Source organism: Sturnira hondurensis, unplaced genomic scaffold (genome assembly GCF_014824575.4).
Source record: "Sturnira hondurensis isolate 20B ecotype Veracruz unplaced genomic scaffold, ASM1482457v3 Scaffold0022215, whole genome shotgun sequence".
NCBI classification, from domain to species: domain Eukaryota; kingdom Metazoa; phylum Chordata; class Mammalia; order Chiroptera; family Phyllostomidae; genus Sturnira; species Sturnira hondurensis.
The window spans coordinates 5,929,332-5,953,360 of NW_028094846.1; the positions used below are offsets into that span (position 1 = coordinate 5,929,332).

The window sequence follows — 24,029 nt, forward strand, 5'->3', positions numbered from 1 at the left end:
GATTCCCGGACTGATACCTACTTCTCTTTATTCACTTCTTTTGTTCGTGGCAGCCAAGGGTATTTACCTTTTGATTTTGGCACTTGTGTGCTGAGAATGTGCACCTTGTTTAAGATGCTCAACCTAAGTGGTGTGGAAGGTGATCGTACCTGTCCCTCAGGGTTGGGGTGGACCACCCTTTCCCATTCCTATTGTTTGCTGTCTAGGGCCAGGATCCTTGACCTCCTGGGGTTCAGAGGCTCCACTGACTTGTGATTCTGGGGACAAGAGGATCTGGGAAGGGTCTGTCAGTGTTCTCTCCATCCTCCTGTTTCTGATGATAGGGTCTGGGCAATGTGGGGAGACCTGGAGATGACTCATAATCTTTTAGATCTAACTTCAGAGACTGCTGGTCGGGGACTGTTCAGCAAACGAATATCCTAGTTGAGATGGAGATAATTGCCTCTTGCTTTGAGAATTAATAGGGCTAGAGTACTTTGAAACATAATTTAAAATTTTATTTCTTTTAGGTTTTACTTGTAATTAAAACATTTGTTTTATTTAAAGAAATGTAAAATTATACGTTCAAATAATCATTTCTTAAAGTTTTATGCCTTTATTTGAAAATCCTGGGTAGTAATGTGTTCATTGTAACAAATTTAAAAGAAGGATACAAATGAAAAGTGAAATCTACTTCTACCCATACATTGTTTAGTGAGCGCACATGTTAGAAAAATGAGTTTGTAGTAGACTTGGTATGTTTTGGATGTCTTTCTGCGGCAGTTCAGTGCAGCATAACACCTCATAGTTTCCTTTTTGTGGGATGTTTACACTGCCCCCCACAGCCCATTGGAAGCAGTGCTAATATGTTTGTCCTTGTAATTTTATTTTTACATATTGGTGGGTATTTATTTGGGGCAGATTTTTGCAGATAGAATACTGGATCACTGCGTACATTTGTTGTAAAATTTGTTAAATTAAAAAATCTAATAGAGTTAAAACATTGAGTTTGGTTCCTTTTGGATACTGCAGCTCAAACTCATTTTGGTGGGGATATTTCTCAGTTGGAATACTGTAGGGAGGCACTCCCAAGGGACTTCTCTAGCTTGCTGAGTTTCAGGTACATGGCATAGATGCAAGGGTGGTTAAAACCTCACAAAATAATAGTCGATAACTCACTTTTTCATTTTGAAATGAAGTGGAAATAGTTTCTGAAAGATTTGGTGATGTTTTGGCAAGCAAACATGATTTTAATTGCTTTCCAGTGAGAAATTTTTATTTTATTTATTTATTTTTAGAGAAAGGGAGAGAGAAAGAGAGGAAGAGAAGCATTGATGTGAGAGAGAAACATCAGTCAGTTGCCTCTCACATGTCTCCAACCGGAGATCTGGCCTGCAACCCAGGCATGTGCCCCGACTGGGAATTGACCCGGCAACATTTTGGTTTGCAGGCTGGTTTTCAATCCACTGAGCCACACCAGCCAGGGATCTAGTGAGAAATTTAATAATTATAGTCAGTGTTTTGATTTTATATAACAGTGAATGTAGTTAAAATGTAAACAATTCAGAATGCCTCTATTCTACCCCAACCTGCTGTGTTATTCAGAGGCTGGTTTCCTCTGAAATCATTATTCATGTACCTTTATTCTCCTTTGTATTTGACCATTTTATTGTTCAGTTGTTTCTCTGTTAGTGTGGATCTATAAAATGAAAGGGAAGAGAGTGGGACCATGTCTGGTAGATGATGAGTTAATTGAAAAAGTCATTTAAAGTAGGGGACCATGAAAATATAACATATACACACATTTAATATATAACTTGAAATCTGTGTGTACCTTTATGTACCAAGCATTCTGGCATTCTAAATTCTTGGTCTTTTTTGAATACACTTCATCTACAGTGCTTCATTTTAGATTTTTTTCACTGTACTTACAATAAAACCTTAAAATTTAAGGGGTGTCAAACTCATTTTCACCAGGGGCCACATGAACCTCGCGGTTGCCTTTGAAGGGTCTAATGTAACTTTAGGACTGTATCTATGTAACTACTCCTTAACAGTTAGGCAAGAGCTCGGTGCTGCCCCCGGGTAGAAACAAGGTGGAGGGCTGGATTGGGCCCGCGGGCCTTGCATTTGCCACCTGTGCCTTAAATCTTCAACATGTGGCACAAAAAGTATACATTATCTGGCTTTTTGCCACTTTCTAAGACATCTGCACTTCTGGTTTTCTGTGATCAAGTTGTACTGACTTCAGTTTCTGAAACTTGCCTTAGGGCCTTTTCCACATGCCATTCCCATGACCTGGAATGATCTTTTCTTCTAATCTTTGGATGAAGATTTTCATCCCAAATGTCATGTTTTCAAGGGACGCATTCTTAGTATTCCCTTCTAAACTGGGGCATGCCCCACCTACTACTGTCGCTTTGTTACTTTCCTTATTTTACTTGGCACACTTGGTAAGTATGTATTTTTCTGTTTATTTGTTGAATTTCTACCCTTCACAAGGCTGAAGGCTACATGTAGGCAAGCGCTGTGTCTGTTAGGTTTACCATGCTGTGATAGCCTATGCTTAGAGCAGTGTCTAGCATATAATGCAAACCTAAGTATTTGCAGCCTTAATCAAATGTTTATTAGTTATGTACAATGTGTCAGGCACTGTGGGGGCATTCATGAATAAAATGCTACTTAGTCACCTCTTGTAGCCTAAAAATGGAAATGTGTGCATCCAAGTATGTGTCATATTTAATAAAATATAGGACATTACAATTTATCACGTGATAATATTAGAACATGCAAATTTTATACTAAAATAAATAGAAACCTTTTTAACACATGGGAGAAAGTGTTGCTCCTTCTTTTAAAAATGATGATTCATCCATTTTCATTCACATTGTCTTGAGGATTCTGACCACCTGTGTAAAGCTTTGAAAAGCTAGGACGATCATAAGGACTGTTATTAATAACTATAGTTCTTTCCCCCCTAAAGTAATTAAGGCCTTTCCTGATACTGCATGATGTGTGATACTTGCCCTCTGGAGAAACAAGTGGGTTTGAAGTATGGGACTAGAATTAGAGCATAGGTGGTTGGAGCCAGGCTAACGTATGTGACCCCGGTTTGCTGTGTCTTCAGCTCTGCTGCTCTTAGTGAGATGTGCGGGGTGAGCAGAGTGTCAGGCATCGCTGGTGAGGGTTTTCCTTTTTAATTGTGGTTTTGTTTTTTTTTGCATTCTCAGAAATTCTCTGATTTGAAAGGGTGTACTTTACGTGAAGAACTGTGTGCCGAAAGTGTTTAGCTTGTCTTTATATTGAGTCTATGAAACGTGGTTTCTTTTTTTTTTTTTAAAGATTTTATTTATTTATTTATCTTTAGAGGGGAAGGAGAGAGGGAGAGAAACATCAATGTATGGTTGCCTTTCATGTGTCCCCTGCTGGGAACTGTCCTGCAGGGAACTGGCCTCCAACCAGGGAATGTGCCCTGACTGGGAATCGAACCGAGATCCTCTGGTTCGCAGGCCTGTGCTCAATCCACTGAGCCACACCAGCCAGGGCTGAAATGTGGTTTCTTGACTATGGATGAGTGAATTAGCCTTCCAAGCCCCATTATAGTTGTAAAGGGGATTGCATTTGGTATTAGTGTGGCTTGTTTTGTATAACCAAAATATTTTTAAAATTATCTGTTGAAATGATCTTTCTAGAGAGAAATGATTTTGGTCTTTTAGTCATTCATTCATCATTCATTCATCTGACAAGTGTGACCTTGTCAGGTGGTGTACTATGTTCCTGACAATTTCCTGGGAGCTGCAAATACAAAAGTGAGTAAAGTATAGTTGCTGTCCAACAGGAATGCATTGTAATTGATGAGATAGACACATAAACAATGATATGGTATGATAAAGGGTAGAGTAGGAGTATAAGTTAATAGAGAACATTGTAGAAACACTGTAGAGGGAGTGATTAACTCTTTTTGAAAGGGTCAGAGAAGGTTTCCAGATTTGTTGGAAAATCCAGACAAACCCAACTGTTTTGGAGGGTTTTTACCCTCCAAAATTAGTGTAAAATAGAGCTTCTTAAACTACCTGCAAAGAACCTCAAAGGCAAAGTGCAGTAAGAGTGCTCCTTGGAAGTTCAGATATACCTGAGACTGGCTTGAAAATGTCTTAAGTTCTCTGTTTTATCATCAGAATTCATGTGAATGTTGCATTTCATTGCATCCTGATGATATAAATGGAGAAATATGTTAACTATAACCAGAAAAGAAGAAAAAATTCCCTGCTGGTCTATTACTTGTGGAAAGCTGGGGCAAATAAAGAGAGCTGACCTACATACCGGGTTTAGCACCTTCGTTTTCTTAGTGTATCCCCAGCGTGTTTGAGTTTATGCCTGGGGATATGTGTTTATTGGTTTGAGAAAAAAACAGGTTGGTCAGCCAGGTCATGGAACATCGCATTCTTCTTCATGTTTCCATAGTGTAGCCTTGGGGAAAATTATTTAATTTGAGTCTCGCGCCTTTGTAAATTGGACTAATGATATGGACCTGTGCTTTTGTTGGGAGGTGATCATATAGCAGCTACTCATAAAATGCTGATTGCCTGTTTCCTTCTCCGCTCCCCCCCCCAATCCTGTTGCTCTTCTCTTCCTTGGCTTTACCCCTGGCCGCATAAATGCTTGGTTTGCCATGATCAGCTCGCTTTCTGTCCTGCTGGTCTTTACCAGCTAGTGAGCAGTCGAGAACAGTACTAGGAGATAGTTGGGGTATAATCAGGGAAGTTCCTGGAATAACAGAGAAAAGCATTCGGTACGCTGGGGAATGGCTCAGGTTTGGCTCATCAGTGTAGGAAAGGTCTAGGGAGGCTCCTGTATTAGTAGGGGGAAAGGTGGGTGAGACTCGAAAGTTGGGATTAGAGTTTAGGACTGAGGGCACTGGTAGAGTCCGGTTTCTGAGCAGCAGCAAAAGTGGTGGTGCTGACTTGTTCTTTTTTTTCCAAAGTGGTCAGAGTATTAGACTAGTGGTCTGAAGATTTTAGATTGGAGTAAGTACATGTTTAAAAATACATGGTGCCTGAAACCTCGGAGTTAAACATAGAAGTTAAAAAGAAGTTACGTTACTGGCTTATTTTGTAAATGGTAACACCCATCCCTGGGTTTCTTGTGATGTTAGTGTTTTGTTAGTGACAGCTTCATCTCAAACCCATGTATTTCTCTAACTGCACTTCACATGTCAGTTGGAGGTTCAGCAGGGTACAGTTAAGTCCCTTCTGCAACTCTCCAGGTTTTTAACTAGTTGAGAACAGAAACAGGAGCCAAATGTAGGACAGAAAAAAGTATCGAGCTTTACTACTGGTGCAGGTGGATTGGAAAATGTGGTGAGGATTTTATTGTGCTCTTCCCAGCAAGAAGCGAAAGCCCCACAGAGAAGCAGAACAGAAGAGTGGGGGTTTCTTTCCAGTGCAGGGAGTCACGGCACCTGCTACAGCCACAAGCCCTTCAGCTGGAGACTGTGGACAGGAGCCAGGCAGGCATGTTTTAAACCGCTTGACCCGGTTCCTCCCTGCTCCCACCACTTGGGCTTTGTTGAGCACTTGACCTGTGGGCGGTCATAGGAGACAGACTCCTACAAAGTGTGGTTGTGATTCGGTTGTTTAAAATCTGGACTCTGAATTTAATTAGCTGTATGAACTAGAATGAATTATTTAATCTTTTGAATGCATTTCTCCTTTTTTTAGGTGAAATACAAATATATTAAGTGATTATTATGAACGCACAAAAGATAACTGAAATGCTTAATACTGTTTGGTTCATAGTATTAAGCATTGAACAAAAGTATTAAAATAACTTTTACTTGTGAGTTTTAGTAACTTATTCTTAAACTAGGCCTTGAATGTTTAAATATTTAAAAATTACAACTGCTACATTAAAATCATAGTTGTGATACTTGCTACATTCCTAAATTGTACTGTCAATAGAAAACATGTATCCCTTCAACTGCATATTGCTTCTTTGACTTACTCATTTCATGAAAGCAAAGTGCTACAGTTGCTTTATTCTGATGTGCCCCTGTGTTGCAGATTTGACCTTATGAATAGTACACAGACCACCACATACGGGTTTTCCTTTTCTTGTCAGAATAAAACTTCAATCATGTTCTCCATATTTGGGGGGAAGGGAGTGTGTAGGTCCATTATGCAGTAGCAGACACTTGTTTCTCTTTTAAGTGACATTTAAAATCACAGCTTTAATTTGAGCCAGTGTGATGATATTTTGAAAAAAGGTGTTATTTATATCAGTGTGTAGCAAACAGAGGAAAAGCATTAACTTGCCTTAAATTTTATATGGATGCCTTGCACATATGTATTGTCTAATAAGAATTTGTATACTGGCCTCGTGTTGTTTGTCGATTTACTCAGAAATGTTAAGGGAGATCCTAAGGTACTTCATTAAGATCTGAATACATATAACAGGGTAAATAAACTTCTTAAATAATGAATGGTTCTCTTTTACCTTCATTTTCTTTCTGTTTGTTTTGTTTTAGGTTAAATTTGCACAGAGGCTGCATGCTTTGTGACTCGCACTGCGTTGTCAGGAGCCAGTGGTAAGAAGAGCCATTCATCCCCTCTAGAGAAAGACTATCGTTTGTTAACCGTTCCATGTCACTAGCGCTATCCCTTTAATTCTGGAGTTTTAAGTAGTCTCTTTTTTTGTATTCACGTTCAGTAACTGGCTAGGATAAATGGTTTTCTCTGAGAGTCTACACAATAATTTTAGGGAGTGGGGGAGAATTGTTTGGAAGTGCTGAAACTTTTGTTTTCCTTTATTTTCAAAGAGAATGAATGACGTCACCTTGAGTCAACAAGGTGTATGTGGCAATTGGAGAAGTGGCAGGGGCACCTGGTACTGTTGTAGGCAGGCACATGGGCCTAACGAGCCCACCGGTTTTATTCATCTCTAAATTTCAATTTTTAGTGTTAAGCTTATAGTAGACTTACAGTTAATGTTTGATGTAATGAATCCATGGCATGCACATTAAAAATTCTTTGATACCTTTTGGGCAAGTAACTTAATTATTTTTCTTATATTTCTTGGGTTCACTTCAGAAATTATGATACATTATAGTGCCTTCATTTTTTCAAAGTTGGGAAGCATGACTAGCCTTTTATAGAAATTATTTTTTTATCTGGTGTTCCATGTTCTTGTACTTTTTTTTTTTGTTAACTAGTTGACCATTCAAGTGTTTCTCAAGTAATTCAAAGATGGAGTACTAGTTTCTGATTTCCAAGGTTATTCCTGCTGTTAAGCATAGAAGTTTCTCCCCTGACTCTTTCTTCAATCTAAATGTATCTCTTATAATAGATTTCCTAGAGTTTAAGGTATGACATAATTTAGGAATGGTATTATACTTTGGAGTAGACCTGAATTTGCATCTATTTCCATCAGTTACTGGTTGTGTGGTTGTTGGGTGAGTTACTTAATTCCTTTTTAAACTCAACTAACAGATTAATTAACAAATACTGTAAAGCTCCTGAAAGAACAATTGACAAACAGAAAAGTGTTCAGTGTTAATAACTACCAGGTTTTGACTATATGTTTACTAAAGGAAAAGCTGAGTTAATCGTGCAAATTCAGGATATGTTTGCACTTGAGGGTGAAGGAAAATTATACACTTAAAATTGTGACCCCATAGTAAATGTCTGTTTTTTTAGGTATTGAGGACTCTAACTTTGTCTTCTGGATACAGACTACTTTTTCTCTTAAACTCACCATCTTAAAAAGTCATTGATGATGTCAGGATTGCGTGTGGTGGGTAGGGGAGTGGGTAGGGCAGGGGCGAGTAATGGGGGGGGAAATGGGGACAACTGTAATTGAGCAACAGTAACGAGTTTTTTTTAAAGAAGTTATTGAGCCCTGGCTGGTGTGGCTCATTGGATTGGGTGCCAGGCTGTGAACCACAGGGTCGCTGGTTCGATTCCCACTCAGGGCACATGCCTGGGTTGTGGGCCAGGTCCCCAGTAGGGGGTGTGCAAGATGCAACCACATATTGATGTTCCTTTCCCTCTCTCCTCCTCCTCCCTTCTCTCTAAGAATAAATAAGTAAAATCTTATTTAAGAAGTCATTGAAATGGCAAACTAAAAATATGTTTTAGTTGAGGTATAATGACTGCTGAATTTTTAAAATTCTGGTTTGTTTAGTTGTTCTTGAAGGGATTACATTAGAAAGAGCAGTAGGTATGTAGCAGTGCCTGCTACATAATAAATGGTAGTAATTGTGTGTGTGGGGCCTGCATGCATGTGCATGTGCTCATGTGAGTGTGCACTGTGTGCGTGGATGAGTGTAAGCCCATGTGTGTCTAGTGGTTAAGAATATGGCCCCTCTTGTCAGACTAGTCTGGTGACTTGGTCTAAGTCTGGTGACCTTGGATAAGTCAGTATTTTGTTGTCTCTTCATATTAACTCTACCGTATATTGTAAGGGTTAAATGAGATGGTATATAATATAAAATGCATAGTATAAAATAAGCACTTGATAGATGTTAGAGATTATTATTGTAAAAATTTTCTTTTGAGAGGCATCTTTCCTTAGTGGAAAAAAAGAGGGATCTTTGGAGTCGGGTTGAGTTGGTTTTGAGTTTTGCTTTGGCTATGGACTAACACTGTGATCTTGAACAGATCCTGTTTTCATGTGCATAAAATGAGGGTAATAGCTACCTTGTAGATTTTACGGAAGTATATATACATAGATATTTAGTAAATGGTAATTATTATAGGCATGATGCCTATAATTCAGGTCAGTGGTCTTTTCTTGCCTTGGCCCTATGAGCCAGCAGGTTAGATTTTTCCCTGACACTGATGCTTCTCTGAAGTGAGTGCTTAGTCTGCAGTCAAGTCAGTCATGCTTTCTCCATAAACATAAAATTTTGTAATAATAGCTAAATATTTGCTTATTTATGATTTTTAGGTGAAACACTAATTAGAGTATTCCCTTTTTAATGTTCTCATCTATTTTTGTAGAACAAAGGTAAAAGCAACATCAACTTGGCTAAGGATAAAGGTGCTGTTCTGGCTCCCCCCACACGCCTTCTGCCTTATGCATCCTAGAAAAGAGAGATCCCGCTCTGTGGGTTGTTTCGAGGATGTGGAGGCTTTGTGGAGAAGTGATAGTCATTTGTGTATTTGCCGAAGTCAGCCTAGAACTTGTATTGCCTAGACAGCAGAGAACTACTCAAAAGTGGCAGGTCACTCTTTACTGTATGAACGTAGCTGTCCGTGGATCAGCTGTCCAGCCCCCAGCTTCAGTCTGCAAAGGCAGGAGCAGTTTTCCCACAGGAGAGGCTACAGCTACTAGAATTGACCAAGTAGCCTTGAGTAATGCAAAAAAAACCAGATGATCGGCCACTCCGAACCAGAGCTATAGCAGGCTCGTGCTAGACTCTCAGACTGGAGACTGTGAAGGGGGAGTGTGAGCAAGGGCTTTGCATGTCCATTCAGACATTCCAATCTCACGGCGTCTTAGGGTGACTTGTGCCCCCCCCGAATTCTTTTTCAAGAAAAGGCATCTTGGAACATACAGAAACTACAGCTTAATAGCAGATTCTTGCTAAACAAAAATTTTTGGTGATTAAGTTATTTTATGTATACAGGGTCCAGCACAAATAACAGCCCTTTTTAATTATAAAATATTTTATTACACAATCATGAGCATGCAATTCTGTAACATAACAATATCACACCCAAGCACATCATGCGACATTTTAGGTGAAGTTACTGCCCATCTCATGCGAGACAGTCACACACCCCCCTAGCCCCACTGAGGCAGGCCTTCCTTCTGCCAGACCCTGTACATCCCTTCTCTTTTTTGGAGGATTTGCATATAAATTTTTGTTACACCTTGTTGTTGAGATATCATTCACATACCACCAAATTTACCATTTTAAAGTATATAGTTGGGGCTTTTTAATATCTTCACAAGGTTGTGCACCATGATCTAATTTCAGGTAGGGTATACATTTTAAGAAAAGACATCTTTTGGGGTGGAGGAGAGTGGTGGGGGGAAAATGGAGACAACTGTACTTGAACGACAATTAAAAAACACAAAAGACATCTTTTGTTATATTTTGAATATTTCATTTATTTATTTTTTAGAGAGAGGGGAAAGGAGGGAGAAAGAGAGGCAGAGAAACATCTATGTGAGAGAGAGAGACATCAATTAGTTGCCTCTTGTATGTGCTCCGACCAGGGACCTCACCTGCAACCTAGGTATGTGCCCTGACCGGGAATTGAACCAGTGACCTTTTGCTTTGTGGGGCCACGCCCAATCAACTGAGCCTTACTGGTCAGGGCTCTTTTATCATAATTTTATTAGCTTACCTCTGGTTTTCTTTTCTACTTTCAAGAAAACCCATTTGGTCTTTGGGCTTATCTCTGCTCTTCGGTAGGTTTGTAGTTCTGCTGTCGTTTCAGTGTTGAGTGGTTGGTTGATTGTTTCTTTTTCAGTTTCTTTTTTCGTATTAGTCACTGGTGATCAGTTAATTCCAGTAGCTGGTCTTCTCTTCAGGGAAATGTTGACCAGTTTCAAGAAGTCCTCAAGAATCTACCTCTGCATTTCATTTTAATTCTGTCTCAGAGTAGGAGAAGATAGAAAACAGTGTCATTTTGGATGATTGCCCTTAGGCTGCATGAATGTTCTTTGACAGTGGATCATTTGTTTGGTAACGTAATTATTCACTCCTTCTTCTTGCATGACTAATTTGTTTTAATATAAAATTTGTTTTTTTAAGGCTAGCTAAAAAAGATCATTTTCATTACCTAGGAGCTCACAGTACTATCATGCAAGCATTTTATAAACTGGTCTCTTAAATAATTATATCTTTATTCATAGAGAAGCTTTACATTTCTTTCCATGTGAACAATGTCAGTAAGATTTGTTTAGGGCATTGTCATTTTCAACACACTCAGTTCCCCTGGACAATGAAAATATGTGTTTATGTAACCATCTGTACACCAATAGGTACAAATCAACAATAGATACAGAATTTAGCTTTGTCTGTTTGTCTAGTGTATTGTGTGTAATTGGTAAAAATAATCTGACTTACCACAATTATAGTCACCTATAAATCTTACCATCCTAATACAGATTTTTAAATAAAATATTTTTTTCTCTGTAACATTTTATTTTTATGACATAGGCATATATATTAGGTAGCAATAATTATCATGTGCCTACCATTTAAAATTTCTTTTTGTCCTTTGCTGGTTTCATATTTTGGTTCTAAAACATTTTTCTATTGTCTTTTAAACCACCCTTTGACTCTGAGTACTTCTTGTATTATGCTGCTTTTATTCCTATAATTATTTCAAGTAAGTCACTCTACTTTTTCTTTCTTTCATCATACCCACTGTACTGTTTATCTGGGAAATTAGCGTCAGCTTTTTAGGTTCTCTCTTCTTCCTTCACCTAGATTTCTGCTCTCATACCTGCTGTATGAAGCCATATGGCCATCGGCAACCTGTTACAGTATAGCTTGTATGTCTTTTGCTAGAATGTAATTATATTAGGACTCATGAGGCTTCATGTGACAAACTCAATTTAAACTAGCTTGTGCAAAAAGAACTTATGGAAGGGAGAATTTTACGGAATTAAGGGAACAGTAGAATTTACTGTTCCCAAGACTGAGAATGGGAACAGATGGAGCTGGGCCTCGGGAGGGACTCCAGCAAAAGGCTGGGACTCAAGTAAGACTGTCTCACGTGTCTGTGTTTGGGGTCGATCAATGTCTCTCTCCCCACGTACGGGCATTCTTCAGATGGGAAAACACGGCCACTGACAGTTCTGGTTTCCATCTGAAAAGTTGTTGCTAAAGAGAGACACTGTCAGGATGGACTCTTTGGTGATCTGTCCAAAATCTTAGGAAATGGGTTGATTAGTCTGGTTTTGGTTCACTATTTACCTTTCAGTCTGTTTAACCAAGATGTTGAGGTTTCTATCAAAGCTGTGGTGTTTGCGTAGAGGGAAGCCTTATTCTTGGAAAAGAAAGTTCGGAGATTATTGGTGGACAAATAAAAGTAGGTGTCCACAAAAGCAGTATAAATTAATAAGATCCTTTGTGCCCTTTTCATAGGTAGGGCACACACATGCACACACAGGTACGTGCACACACACATGTTGGTGTGGCTTTTGCCTGAGGACCGGAGTAGTGGGTGGGTCAGCTAGTTCACCGAGGTTGTGAGAGTTTCCCCCGGACTGGCTTAGTTCCCCGAAGGACAGAGGGTCACAGTTGGTAAATGCTGCTCTAAATTATTTGTGTCTACTTTCTTATCGTAAATTAAGAGTATTTCCTTTTTCTACTTTTGTAATGGGTCCACTACAGTCATTCTAATCCTCACGGCTGATGGTTCTCCCAGCATACCAAATTGTGACTTACACTCATTTTTTTTCCAGTTTTCTATTTTAGTTCAACAGCCACTTGAAAATGAATAGGTGCAAACACATAATATAAAAGCAAGAACCAGACTAACCACATTTGGCACAGAAAGAGATTGGGCCACATGTACCATGATTTTGTCTTCTGAATGCGTTTGGTTATTTTGGGAGGAGATAGCCTCCTGTTAGACTTTACTGAGTGTGGTTGTGCTGTTCCTAGTATATGTGAAATTACAGTTTTAGACATCCGAGTGAGGTGCTAATTCAGACACATTGCTCACTTGACAAAAATGTTGTGGTATTGAAGTAAGAATTAAAAGGGATTTTACTTGTTAAAATTGGTACAGATTTGGGGGTGGTTAAGCCAAAGATTTTTATTGCGTTTTTGGGTTCAGAGCAGGGGAGAAGGTGATGCATTGAAGAAACGTATCAGATTTTCGGTAGCACTGATAACTTTTCTGACCCTGATTCTCATATACCTTTAAAATGTCCTAAAAATAAAAATGTTTGTGTCTAGATTATAGTCCCCAGTAGTTTTTATAACTGACAAGACATAAATATCCTTTTTCAGACTTTACATTCTAATTTTTAGGTTATAATAGGGCAGCTTTTTAACTGAACGCCTTTAAAAGTAGTTTTGCTTTTGTGCACTGCTCTGTTTTACTCCCTGAGTTGAAATGTGCGTAGTAGTCATGAGTTCACAGAACAGCAGGCTCTGTATTTAAAAGACTTCTGCAAATCCAATTTGAGTTGAACACCTGTGTATGTCTGTTAACACCCTAATTCAGAGTTAACTGGTAGGTTATTTATCACTGAACTCTGAGGAATGCTTTGGGGTAAGAGGCAGATGAGTTTTGATTCGGAAAGGAGTGAAGGAGGTCTGGTGTGCGTAGTGATGTTGTGTTGGTGCAAATCCGAGCCTTGGGTCTCAACGGATGAGTACACTCTAAGAGACAGCATAAGACAGTGTAGATCAGAGCATTACTCTGAAGTCAGAATACCTGGCTTGACTCCCGGCTTTACATTTGCTATTTGTGAGAATTTTCAACCGATTGGTACTTTTAAGAACATTTTGTTCCGCACATTTATTGAATACCTACTGTGTCCTATACCAGGCATGGAGTATTCCCTGGTAAACAAAGCAGAGTTGGATTGGTGAGGGGATCTTATTTAGACAGTCTTAACTTTGAAGTGGCCTCAGGCTTCTCTGCTGTCCTTTCCAAACTCATTTCTTACTCCGTTAGCCATACTCATCATGATCAAGCTGTCATGACTGCCTTTCTGTTCCGCAATAAGCCCTTTCTCACATCAAGTTCTTTCTCCCTGGTTCGTCCTGTGGCTTACTTGTCAAGCCCAAATGTCAGCTGGATCCGTATTGCCTCCTGCCTTCTCATCACCTTTGGTAGTACTTATTCCAGTATGAGACCCTGATTTATTTTCTTCTGTATTACCTGTCTCTTCTATAAGAATGTTAGCTTTACCACAGAACCAGAGAACATATTCACCAATACATTCGATAAGGGGTTAATATCCAAAATTTATAAAGAACTTAACAAAACTCAACACCAAAAAATAACCCAGACTTCTGGTCAAGATGGAGGGATAGGTAGACACACTTCATATCCTTGCACAATCACAGAAAGAATTATAACCACACATCGAAACAAATGACACCCAGAACTGTCAGAAAACTGAGCTGTATGGAAGTCTGACAACCAAGGATTTAAAGAGGACACGTTCATCCAGATGGGTAAGAGGGCGGAGATGCAGAGGTGGGTGGAGAAGAGGTGACGGGAGGGTGGTCCCACATTCCGTATGGTAGATAAACACTGGGAGGGATGCCTCGGGAGCAAGTGATCTCAGCCCCAGGCGAGACCACATAGCCCAGGGTTCCAGCACTGGGAAGATAAATCCCCATACTTCTGGCTGTAAAAGCCCGTGGGAGTTGGGGTGGCGAGGAAACTGCTGGATTTTCAGGAGACTCTGCTTAAAGGGCCCTCACGGACTTAGACCCTATGCATACTCACCCCCTCTGGTATTCAGCCCCAGAGCAGCAGCTAGAAGGATGCCATCACATATGTCACATACATATGTGCAGTGGGTGAAGGGACTGGAAATGGGGCAAAGTGCCAGGCACACCATCAGAAGCCAGGCAGTGGCATTGTCTCCTCTCTGAGCCCTCTTGCCACTCAGAGCCACAAAGCAGTAAAGCACGTTGCCTGTCCTAACAATTACCTAAGGCTCCACCCCACATAATTTACAGGTGCCTTTTTTACAATAGGCCACGCTACTAAGACAGGGAGTCAAAGCAGGTCTTCCTAATATACAGAAACAAACACAGGGAGGCTGCCAAATTGAGGAGACAAAGAAATATGGCCTAAATGAAAGAACAGAACAAAATGCCAGAAAAAACTACATAAAATGAAGATAACCTATCAGGTGTAGAGTTCAAAACACTGCTAATTAGGATACTCAAAGAACTAGTTGAATATGATAACAACATAAGAAATGAAGGCTACATTAAGTGAAATAAAGAAAAATTTACAGGGAACCAACTGTGGAGGGTAGGAAGCCAGGATTCAAATAAACAATTTGGAACATAAGAAACAAACATTTAACCAGAAGAGCAAGAAGAAAAAAGAATTAAAAAAGAAAAAGACGAGGAGCCTCTGTATAAGTATAAGGAGCCTCTGGGATGTCCTCAAATGTACCAACATCTGAATCATAGGGGTGCCAGGAGGAGAAGGGAAGAGCAAGAAGTTGAAAACTTATTTGAAAAAATAATGAAAGAAAACTTTCCTAATTTGGCGAAGGAAATAGACATACAAGTCCAGAAAGCACAGAGAGTGCCAAACAAGTTGGACCCTGAGAGGCCCACACCAAGACACATAATGAAAATGCCAAAGGTAAAAGGTAAAGAGAAAATCTTAAGAGCAGCAAGAGAAAAGCAGAGAGTTACTATAAAGGAGTTGCTATAAGACTATCATCATCAGCTGATTTCTCAAAAGAAACTTTGCAGGCAAGAAGGGGCTGGCAAGAAGTATTCAAAGTGATGAAAAGCAAGGACCTACAATCTAGATGACTCTATCCAGCAAAGCTGTCATTTGGAATGGAAGGGCAGATAAAGTGATTCTCAGACAAGGCAAAACTAAAGGAATTCATCACCAAGCCATTATTATATGAAATGTTAAAGGGGAGTTATTGAAGAAAAAAAGGAAGATCAAAACTATGAACATTAAAAGGGCAACAAATTCACAACTATCAACAACCGAATCTGAAAAACCCCACAAAGCAAGCAACCGGAACAGGAACAGAATCACAGATATGGAGATCATTTGGATGGTTATCAACTGGTAGGGGCAAAGGGGCAGGATGGGGGAAAGGTGCAGGGATTAAGAAGCATAATTGGTAGTACAAAATAGACAGGGGGATGTTAAGAATAGTATAGGAAACCCTGGCTGATATAGCTCAGTGGATAGAGTGTGGGCCTGTGAACCAAAGGGTCGCGGTTCGATTCCCAGTCAGGGCACATGCCTGGGTTGCAGGCCAGTTCCCAGCAGGGGACGCGTGAGAGGCAACCATACATTGATATTTCTCTCCCTCTCTTCTTCCCTTCCCTTCTAAAGATAAATAAATAAAATCTTAACAAAAAGAATAGTGTAGGAAATGGAGAAGCCAAAGAACTTACATGCACAACACATGGACATGAACAACAGGGGGGGATTGCTGGAGGGAAGGGGGATACCCAGTTGGAGGGGGCAAAGGTGGAAAATTGGAACAACTGTATTAACGTAATCAATAAAATACATTAAAAGTCCAGTTAAAAATGGGCAAAGGACCTGACCGAATAGACACTTATCCAAAGGGGACATACAGGTGGCCAATAGATAATATGAAAAGTTGCTCAGTGTCACTAATCACCTGAGAAATGCAGATTAAAACCACAGTATCATGTCACACCTGTCAGATTGTCTACCATCAATAAGTCAACACACAACAAATGTTGGCAAGAGTGTGGATAAAGGGGAACCCTTTTGCACTGTTGTGGGGAATACAGCTTTGTGTAGCTACTATGGAAAGTAGTGTGGAGATGCCTCAAAACATTAAAAATGGATCTGCCTTTTGAACTAGTGATCTCACTTCTGGGAATATATCCAGAGGAACCCAAAACATTAATTCAAAAGGACATAAGCACCCTTATGTTCATTGCAGTGTTGTTTATAATTGCCAAGACATAGAGGCAGCCCAAGTGTCCATCAGTAAGTAGATGGATGGATAGAGCAACTATGGACCATTTACACAATGGAATACTACTCAACTATAAAAAAGAAGAAAATGTTACCTTTTGCAACAGCATGGATGGATCTGGAGAGTATTATGCGAAGTGCAATAAGCCAGTCAGAGAAAGACAAATACCATATGATTCCACTCATATGTGGAATCTAATGAACAAGCTGAACTAACAAGGAAAATGGGGACAGACTCAGATGGGGAGTAGATGACAGTTAATGGTAGGGGGAGGACTGGGGGGTAGAGGGAGTAAGCAGGAAGGAGAAAGGGCTCATGGACATGGACAGCAGTGTGGTGATTGGTGGGAGGAAGGGACAGAAGAGGACTAAATGATAATGGAAAAAATACAGTAAAGATGAACAACAACAACAAAAAAACACTAGTTTTAGGAATACCAGGATTACATTTGTCTTACTCATCATTTAGTCTGCAGTCCCCATTATAGTTTCTAGCACATAGTAGGGACTCATTAAGTGTTTGTTTGATGAGTGGATGAAAGCTGATGGCACTAGGAGTTAGTTATATGAAGGTAGTAGGCAAGAGCTAAGGCCCTAATGTGGTCCTGAGATTTCTGTGATTAGAGAGCTGAAGAGATAAAGTGATGGAGGTGAGGGTGTGTTGGGCCTTGCAAATTCTGTCAAGGAGTTTGGACTTCGTTTGGATTTTAGTGAAAAGCCTGTAGTCTGCAGTTTTAATGTAATCCAGTGTATTTCTAAATGTGTTCTCTGGGAGCTCTGTAAAGAGTAGATTAGGGAGGAGAAGACTGGAGGAAGAAGACAGGTTAGGAGACTTATGCAGATGAGAACATTGCTTGTATTAGTCTGGTAGGTGTGGGGTTTATTTTAGAGGTGGGGCTGACATGCTTGGATGAGGAATGAAGAAGTAGAGATGAGTTGGGGATGAGATCCAGATTTCTTGTTTGAGCAACTTGGTAGAAGGCGGTGTTATTGAAATGGGAAATCTGAATGAGAAACAAGTTTGAAGAAACCGTTAGGGATTCCATTTAGGTCACATTTAAGTTATTGATAAGAATTCCAGGCCCTGGCTGGTGTAGCTCAGTGGATTGAGCTCGGGCCTGCGAACCAGACGATTGTGGTTCGACTCCCAGTCAGGGCACGTGCCTGGGTTGCCAGTTCCCGGCAGGGGCCAGTTCCCAGCAGGGGATGCACAAGAAGCAACCATACATTGATGTTTCTCTTCCTCTCTCCTTCCTTTCCCCTCTAAAGATAAATAAATAAAATATTTTAAAAAAAGAATTCCAAATGGAAGTATCAAGTAGAGAGTTGGGTTCCAAATCAGGAGTTTAGTGGAGACATTTGGGTTGGGATAGAAATTTGGGACACAGTGAGCATATAGATGGTATTAAAATCCATCACAGTGAGAGATAATAGAGTACGTGGCAAGGAATCAGAAAAAAGCCCAGGACCTGAACTTGGGGAATTTCTAACATGTAGACGTTACTACGTACAGAAGTGGCAGCTGAAAAGGACCTGGACAAAGATTGGCCACACAAAGAACACCTGGAGTGTGTAGTGTCTTGGCAACCAAGGGTTCATGGGGCAGTCTTGAAGGGTCAAGGCATGGCTTCTAACACATGGCATTTTCCGAAACATATAACATAGAAAGTGAGAAAAATTTGAGAGGATAGGTGAATGTACTTGAAGGGTTTTTAAAAGGAAGGATATTGCCCTGGCTGGTGTGGCTCAGTGGATTGAGTGCCAGCTGTGAACCAGAGGGTCGCTGGGCACACGATTCCCAGCCAGGGCACATGCCTGGGTTGGGGGCCAGGTCCCCAGTGAGGGCCACATGAAAGGCAACCATATATTGATGTTTCTGTCCCTTTCTTTCTCCCTCCCTTCCTGTCTCTCTAAAAATAAATAAAACCTTTAAAAATGAAAAAAAAATTTTTTAAAAAGGAAGGATGTTAATACGTCTAACAAATAAATTATGGCTATCTTATTACACTAGCCTAGGAGTATAATTAGTCTTTATTTTGATATTAATGGATGTTTTGATATTTGATAAAGTTAGGAAGTAATTAATTTGTAAAAGTGTAACAAAGCTGGATATGTGTTTTCTGTATATATACACACATATACACATATGTAATTTTTTGGTTGCCCAAGAGTAATGGTGTTAGTGTCACCTAGTGGCAAAATGAGATACTGCAGCTATATGTATATGCTGCAATGAACAAGTACTGAGTTAGATAGAGAAAAAAAGAACATTGCTAAGGGAATTTTAGACACGAATCAGCAGACTTCTGTAGTTATAAGGCCTTAGCCCTGGTCTGCTTATCCTACCCCTCTCTGCCATTACGCCTTTGGTCACTGAGCCGATTGTGCAGTATATGGTCCTTTTATTGTCTTTCAGGTTTCTGTCAAATATTTCCCTTTCAGAGAGTCCTTTCCTACCACCTTACTTACAGTTGTCCCTACACACTTTACTGCTAAGCTTACCCTGTGTCACATTATCCTCTTTTACTATCTCTGTGGCCTTCAGAGTGATTTGGAGTTACCCTGTGTGTCTCATTGCTTGTTTTCTCGCTAGATCTCAGCTCTAGGAGGGGAGAGCTGGCAGCTTGTCTGCCCGTTCGCTCCTGTAGCCCGGTGCTGGGTGCAGTGTCTCTTCTGTAGTATTCACGTTCATTGTGTCCGTATTTGGAGAATGTGGAGTTTCTGTGGCATAGAGACCTACCCAGAAAACAGAGTTAGTTACACTGTGTTCGATTACTGTAACATTGTTTGCTGTATGAATATAGTGCGAAAGCTTTGACCTTTCTTCCCCGTTGGACTGATAAGTGGTAATGTGTCTGGAAAAGAAAAGATACGTGGCTTAGGGTGTTGGATTGTGTATTAGTTAATTAACTTTAGTGGCATAAAGATATTTTAAAGTATTATTATGTCATCTTGAGGAGGCATTTAGATTTAATTACAGAATAATTTCAGCAAATGTGTCGTGTGTGTGAATTTGTAGATACTTCTGGCATCATGCTTATTTATTTCTTCTTTATTAAATTGAACAAAAGCAGTATTTCTAGGAGAAAAATAGAGGTAAACAGTAGAAAGTCTGTTTAGTTGAGTTATGGGCAGGTTTGTGTTCGTTTTTCAGGGAACAATATGGTTCTTTGAGTCTGGAAGCTCAGGGTGAAGAGAGTGCATGTCCATTATGTGGCCCAGTCTAAGAGGGTGGCTTCCCTAGTTTTGAGATAATTACGTGGTGAGCAGAATTATTGTTCACATGAATCATTTTTAATGGCAGAGGGTTGATTGGCTCATATTTAGATTTTTTTTAATCCCTGTGGTTTCGACCAGGTGGATGTGGGAAGAGACGCTCGCAGGACAGAAATGGAGGTCAGAGCTTCGTTACAGAAGGTTACTGGGTCGTCGGGTTCCGTGGCTGCACTGAACAGTGAGGAGTTTGTTCTGGTCCCTCAGCATGCAGACGATGCCGCTGCCGAAGATGAAGGGAAACCTGAACTGAAGGTAGTTCTTTTCCACAAATGGCACTATTTTAAATTTTGTTTGTTTTCGTTAAGTGAAAGGAGATGGATAAAATCAAAAGGGTTTTCCTCAGGTACTGACTGAGAGAATAGAATCAATGTTTGATTCATCTAGAGGCACATCATTTGGTTCGTATATTTTTGAAGTTTTTTCCCCCTTGTGGTTATTTATCTCTTAATCTGGAATTTAAAAAGAAGGAGTAGAAGAGGAGAAGAAAAAGAATTGGGAATTAGACTTACTGGTTAAATCTTACGTAAGTTTAACTTATTTGGATATTTTTGTTTCTGTTATTGCTAGGTTAAAGTTGATTATATAAATAGTTATGTTTTACTTTACAGAGACTTTTCATTATGGTTTTAAGTCATCTGGTAACATTCTTGTATGTGACTTAACAGTTGGCGTGTGTACATCCTTCTTAAGTGTGTGTCTTATATGTTGAGTTGAGTTTTTTATTTGGATGTGTTCCTTTTTCTGTTTCATTCTGTGTCGCCTTTCCTCCCTCAAAGAAAAGGAAGCAAACAAACCTAGGTGTATATACATGACAATTGCATACCCACCTGGAAACAGGAATAGAGAGATTAGTAAAAAATGCTACAAGTTTCTTAATAATTGTTATTCTGTTTAAACCATGGCATCAAAGGTATATTAGTACATAAATCTAATACAATTATATAAAAACCAGATTAGTAAATACCCATTTTATATTATGTTGAAAATATATAGTTTTATTAAAATAATCAATGGTGTTATTTAAATGTCTATTTAAATAAGTAACTACTTAAATTCCTTTAAATAATGGTATTTTATTATTAATGTATTTAATTTAAGATTTTACTTAGGTTTTTTCTCTTTTGTGTTTTTAAGAAGAACATGAGTTAATAACTTAAATGCAAGGGAATTAGCGATACTCCTCTTGGCAGCTAGCAAACAAAATTTATAAAGAAATCATAAATATGTTTATACTATGGTAAGAAATATGACCTTTTAAATGATATTCACAATAGACACTTTATAGTTAAACTTACCTATTTTTCTCTCTAAAACACATACGGTTAAGATTACTTGATTCTGGAGTGTGTTCCAAAAAAAGAAAAAGAAAAAAGAAAAAGAAAACGAAAAGAAATCTGTATAAACAAGTTCTTGGATCAGATATAATTGGAAACTGCTTGAAGTGTTTTCTGAGGAATCCTTTTCTGAAACTAATGATCCTCTAATTTAGCTGCATTTATAATTCAAGATTTTATATTATATGTAGTGAAATTAGATACAACTGTATAAATTCTTGATATTCATTAACTCTATTTAAATTTAAATATTTGGATCATTTTAATTTCTTCCATAAATGAAATATTTTCACCCAGCTCCAGGACATAATATGATTGAAACAGAATTGTTTTGCTTTGTCCTGTAGATAGTTTCTAATGGTGATGAACAATTGGAAAAAGCCATGGAAGAGATTTTGAGAGATTCTGAGAAAGGGCAAAGCAGCCTTCTTGCTGATTGTCAGAGTCCCAGTGGTACTGCGGACCATTCCTCCGGAGGGGTTTCAGCCAGCCAAACAACTAAGCCATCTCTTCAGTTAGTTTTGGATCCATCAAATACAGGTACTGTCCTGAACTCATATAAACCAGAAGAAAAAAGAGTTAAAATCATAATGAAAAGTTTAAAATCCTGTTTAGCTGTTTTTAAGATTAGGGCCACCAGCTTCTCAGTGCTGGTTGAGAGCTCCCACTTTGGTTCATATGTTTCTGTTTGTTTCTCTACCTGTGCAGTCAGTCTCAATGTTCTTTGAGAATGGCTGGGTCTTCATTTTACCCATAGTACTTGGCACATAGTAGGCCCTCAACAAATACTTACTGAACAAACGAATAAATTCTTGGGTCTCAGAAGTATACTGGACAGTCTTTTATATGATGGGCCTTTTTACTCAGTTTGCCGTCAATTGTTTTAAATTATAATTTGTGAAAATTCTAAGTAAAATACCATTATCAATTCCATCAGTGTATTAAATAATCAGCCCATCATAAATGAGTAAGATTTGTAGTAGGAATACCAGCTTATAAATCAAAATAGTTATGGGTGAAGAAAAGCCAAATGAAACCAAATCCAACTCTGCTTCAGCTGTTTTAAACACTAGCGGTGTGGTTTTATCTGGCTTTTGTAGTGTTTCTTTGTGAACTATTCAGTTTTGCTCTTTTTCATGTCACCTTTTTCCTTAACCAACTTCCTTTGTGGATGAAAAGTAGTTAGCAGAAACTGAAAATTAAGGCCAGGTGACCAGCTCATGCCTGGTGGCAGAAAGACTCTGTTCTCTTACCCATTGAACAAAAGTTTTGAGTTTTGCTGTAATTGGACCAAAGAAAACATTTTCTGGTGGTCAGGGGAATGACAGGAACTGACAGGTGTAGGCCTTGGTTGCATTCAGGACCCTCATCAAGTCACTCTGACAGAGGAGGTGAGATTATCCTGATTGGCTTAGGGCACTTATAGTCTGTTTGAATGTTGGTGTCGGGGAGGGGTAGGTAGATACAGACCAGAGTGCTACACAGTAGGGCCATTATAGCCCTAACTTACACTACATACAAAACTTCTTCCTAGTGGATCAAATATTTAAATGTGAAAAATAAATCTATAAGAGGAAGATGTGGGAGAATATTTTTGTGGTTGTCAGGGTGGGAAAACCCAAATCAGAAAGGACGTTGTGGTTATATTTTAATACATAAAAACTTCAGTCTTCTGATTGGAAAAGGTACCTTAAGTAATATGGTTAAAAGACAGGCCAGGAGAAGACATTTGCACTGTGTTGGGGGTCCCCAAGAAGACCCTCTGGTTTTGTGGTGATTCACTATAAAGACTCATAGGTCTCAGCATATAGTCATACTCATTGAGAAAAAGTATATATATATACATATATGTATAAAATTATGTGTATATGTAAATTAAAAATACAACATTGGAAACAAACCTTACCATTAATTTTTGTAGTTATTAACTGAAGGAACATGAAAGATTATGTGATTTATTGTGCTTTACTTTTTCTTGTGAGTTTCTTACATTCCTACCCCTCCCCAAAAACCCAAAGGATACTGATACTAACATTTATATAATTGTTATTTTTTGGTTAATATAGTAATAGAAGGGAAGAAATACTTTTTATATTCTAATGTAGCTCTAGTGGGTTGTTGGAATCAGCTCTCCTTTGCATTGGCGTAGCTATTACGATTCTGATTCCTGAGCATATTTGATGGACACTGTGCATTGTGTGCCTTTTTTGTCATCTCAACACCCAGTTATGCTAAATACATTTTGAAAAATGTATCTTCTGCTGAAGATCTCAGTGGATAAGAATTTCCTTTGTTTTACAAGTAAGTTTTTAGTATTCTTTTCTATTTTTATTTTTATTTTTAATAAAAAGGCATGCTGTGCTATGGGCTAAATGTTGTGTCCTCTCCTAAGTCCATGTATTGAGACCCTAACCCCCATGGTGGTGGAATTAGGAGATGGGGTCTTTGGAAGGTGATTAGGTTGTGAGGGCAGAGCCCTCTGGATCGGGATTAGTGCCCTTATAAAAGAAAGCTAGCTTGTCTCTTTCTTTGAAATGCATCTAGATTCTTGTCTCCATAGTTTCTGATGAGAAATCTGCAGTCTTTTGAATCACTCATGTGTCTCTCCTTTAACATGCTGTTTTTCTGTTTACTTTCAGTATTTTTTCACTATTTTTGCTTTTAGCCTAATTTTGTGCAACATGGTTATGGGTAATGGGAGGAGGTGGAGACTAGCTGAGTGTAGGTTATAGGTGGGCATGGGGAGAGTGGCCTTTGCTGTATGCTGTGCTTAGAAAAAAAGTGA

General features: G+C 39.1%; 1 protein-coding gene across 7 annotated transcripts in view; it reads left to right on the forward strand.

The window, feature by feature from the left end:
- RABGAP1L (RAB GTPase activating protein 1 like) overlaps positions 1-24,029 on the forward strand; it is a 448,545-nt gene that overhangs the window by 32,234 nt on the left and 392,282 nt on the right. For 5 of the 7 annotated variants that reach the window (XM_037035334.1, XM_037035336.1, XM_037035337.1 and 2 more), the window contains 2 exons: positions 19,992-20,162; positions 21,592-21,784. In XM_037035334.1, coding sequence (XP_036891229.1) covers positions 20,025-20,162; positions 21,592-21,784 — 331 coding nt within the window. In that variant the 5' untranslated portion in view covers positions 19,992-20,024. Of the gene's footprint in view, positions 1-6,505; positions 6,566-19,872; positions 19,897-19,991; positions 20,163-21,591; positions 21,785-24,029 lie in introns of those variants that run through there. The other 2 variants (XM_037035335.1, XM_037035338.1) reach the window with 2 other exon arrangements.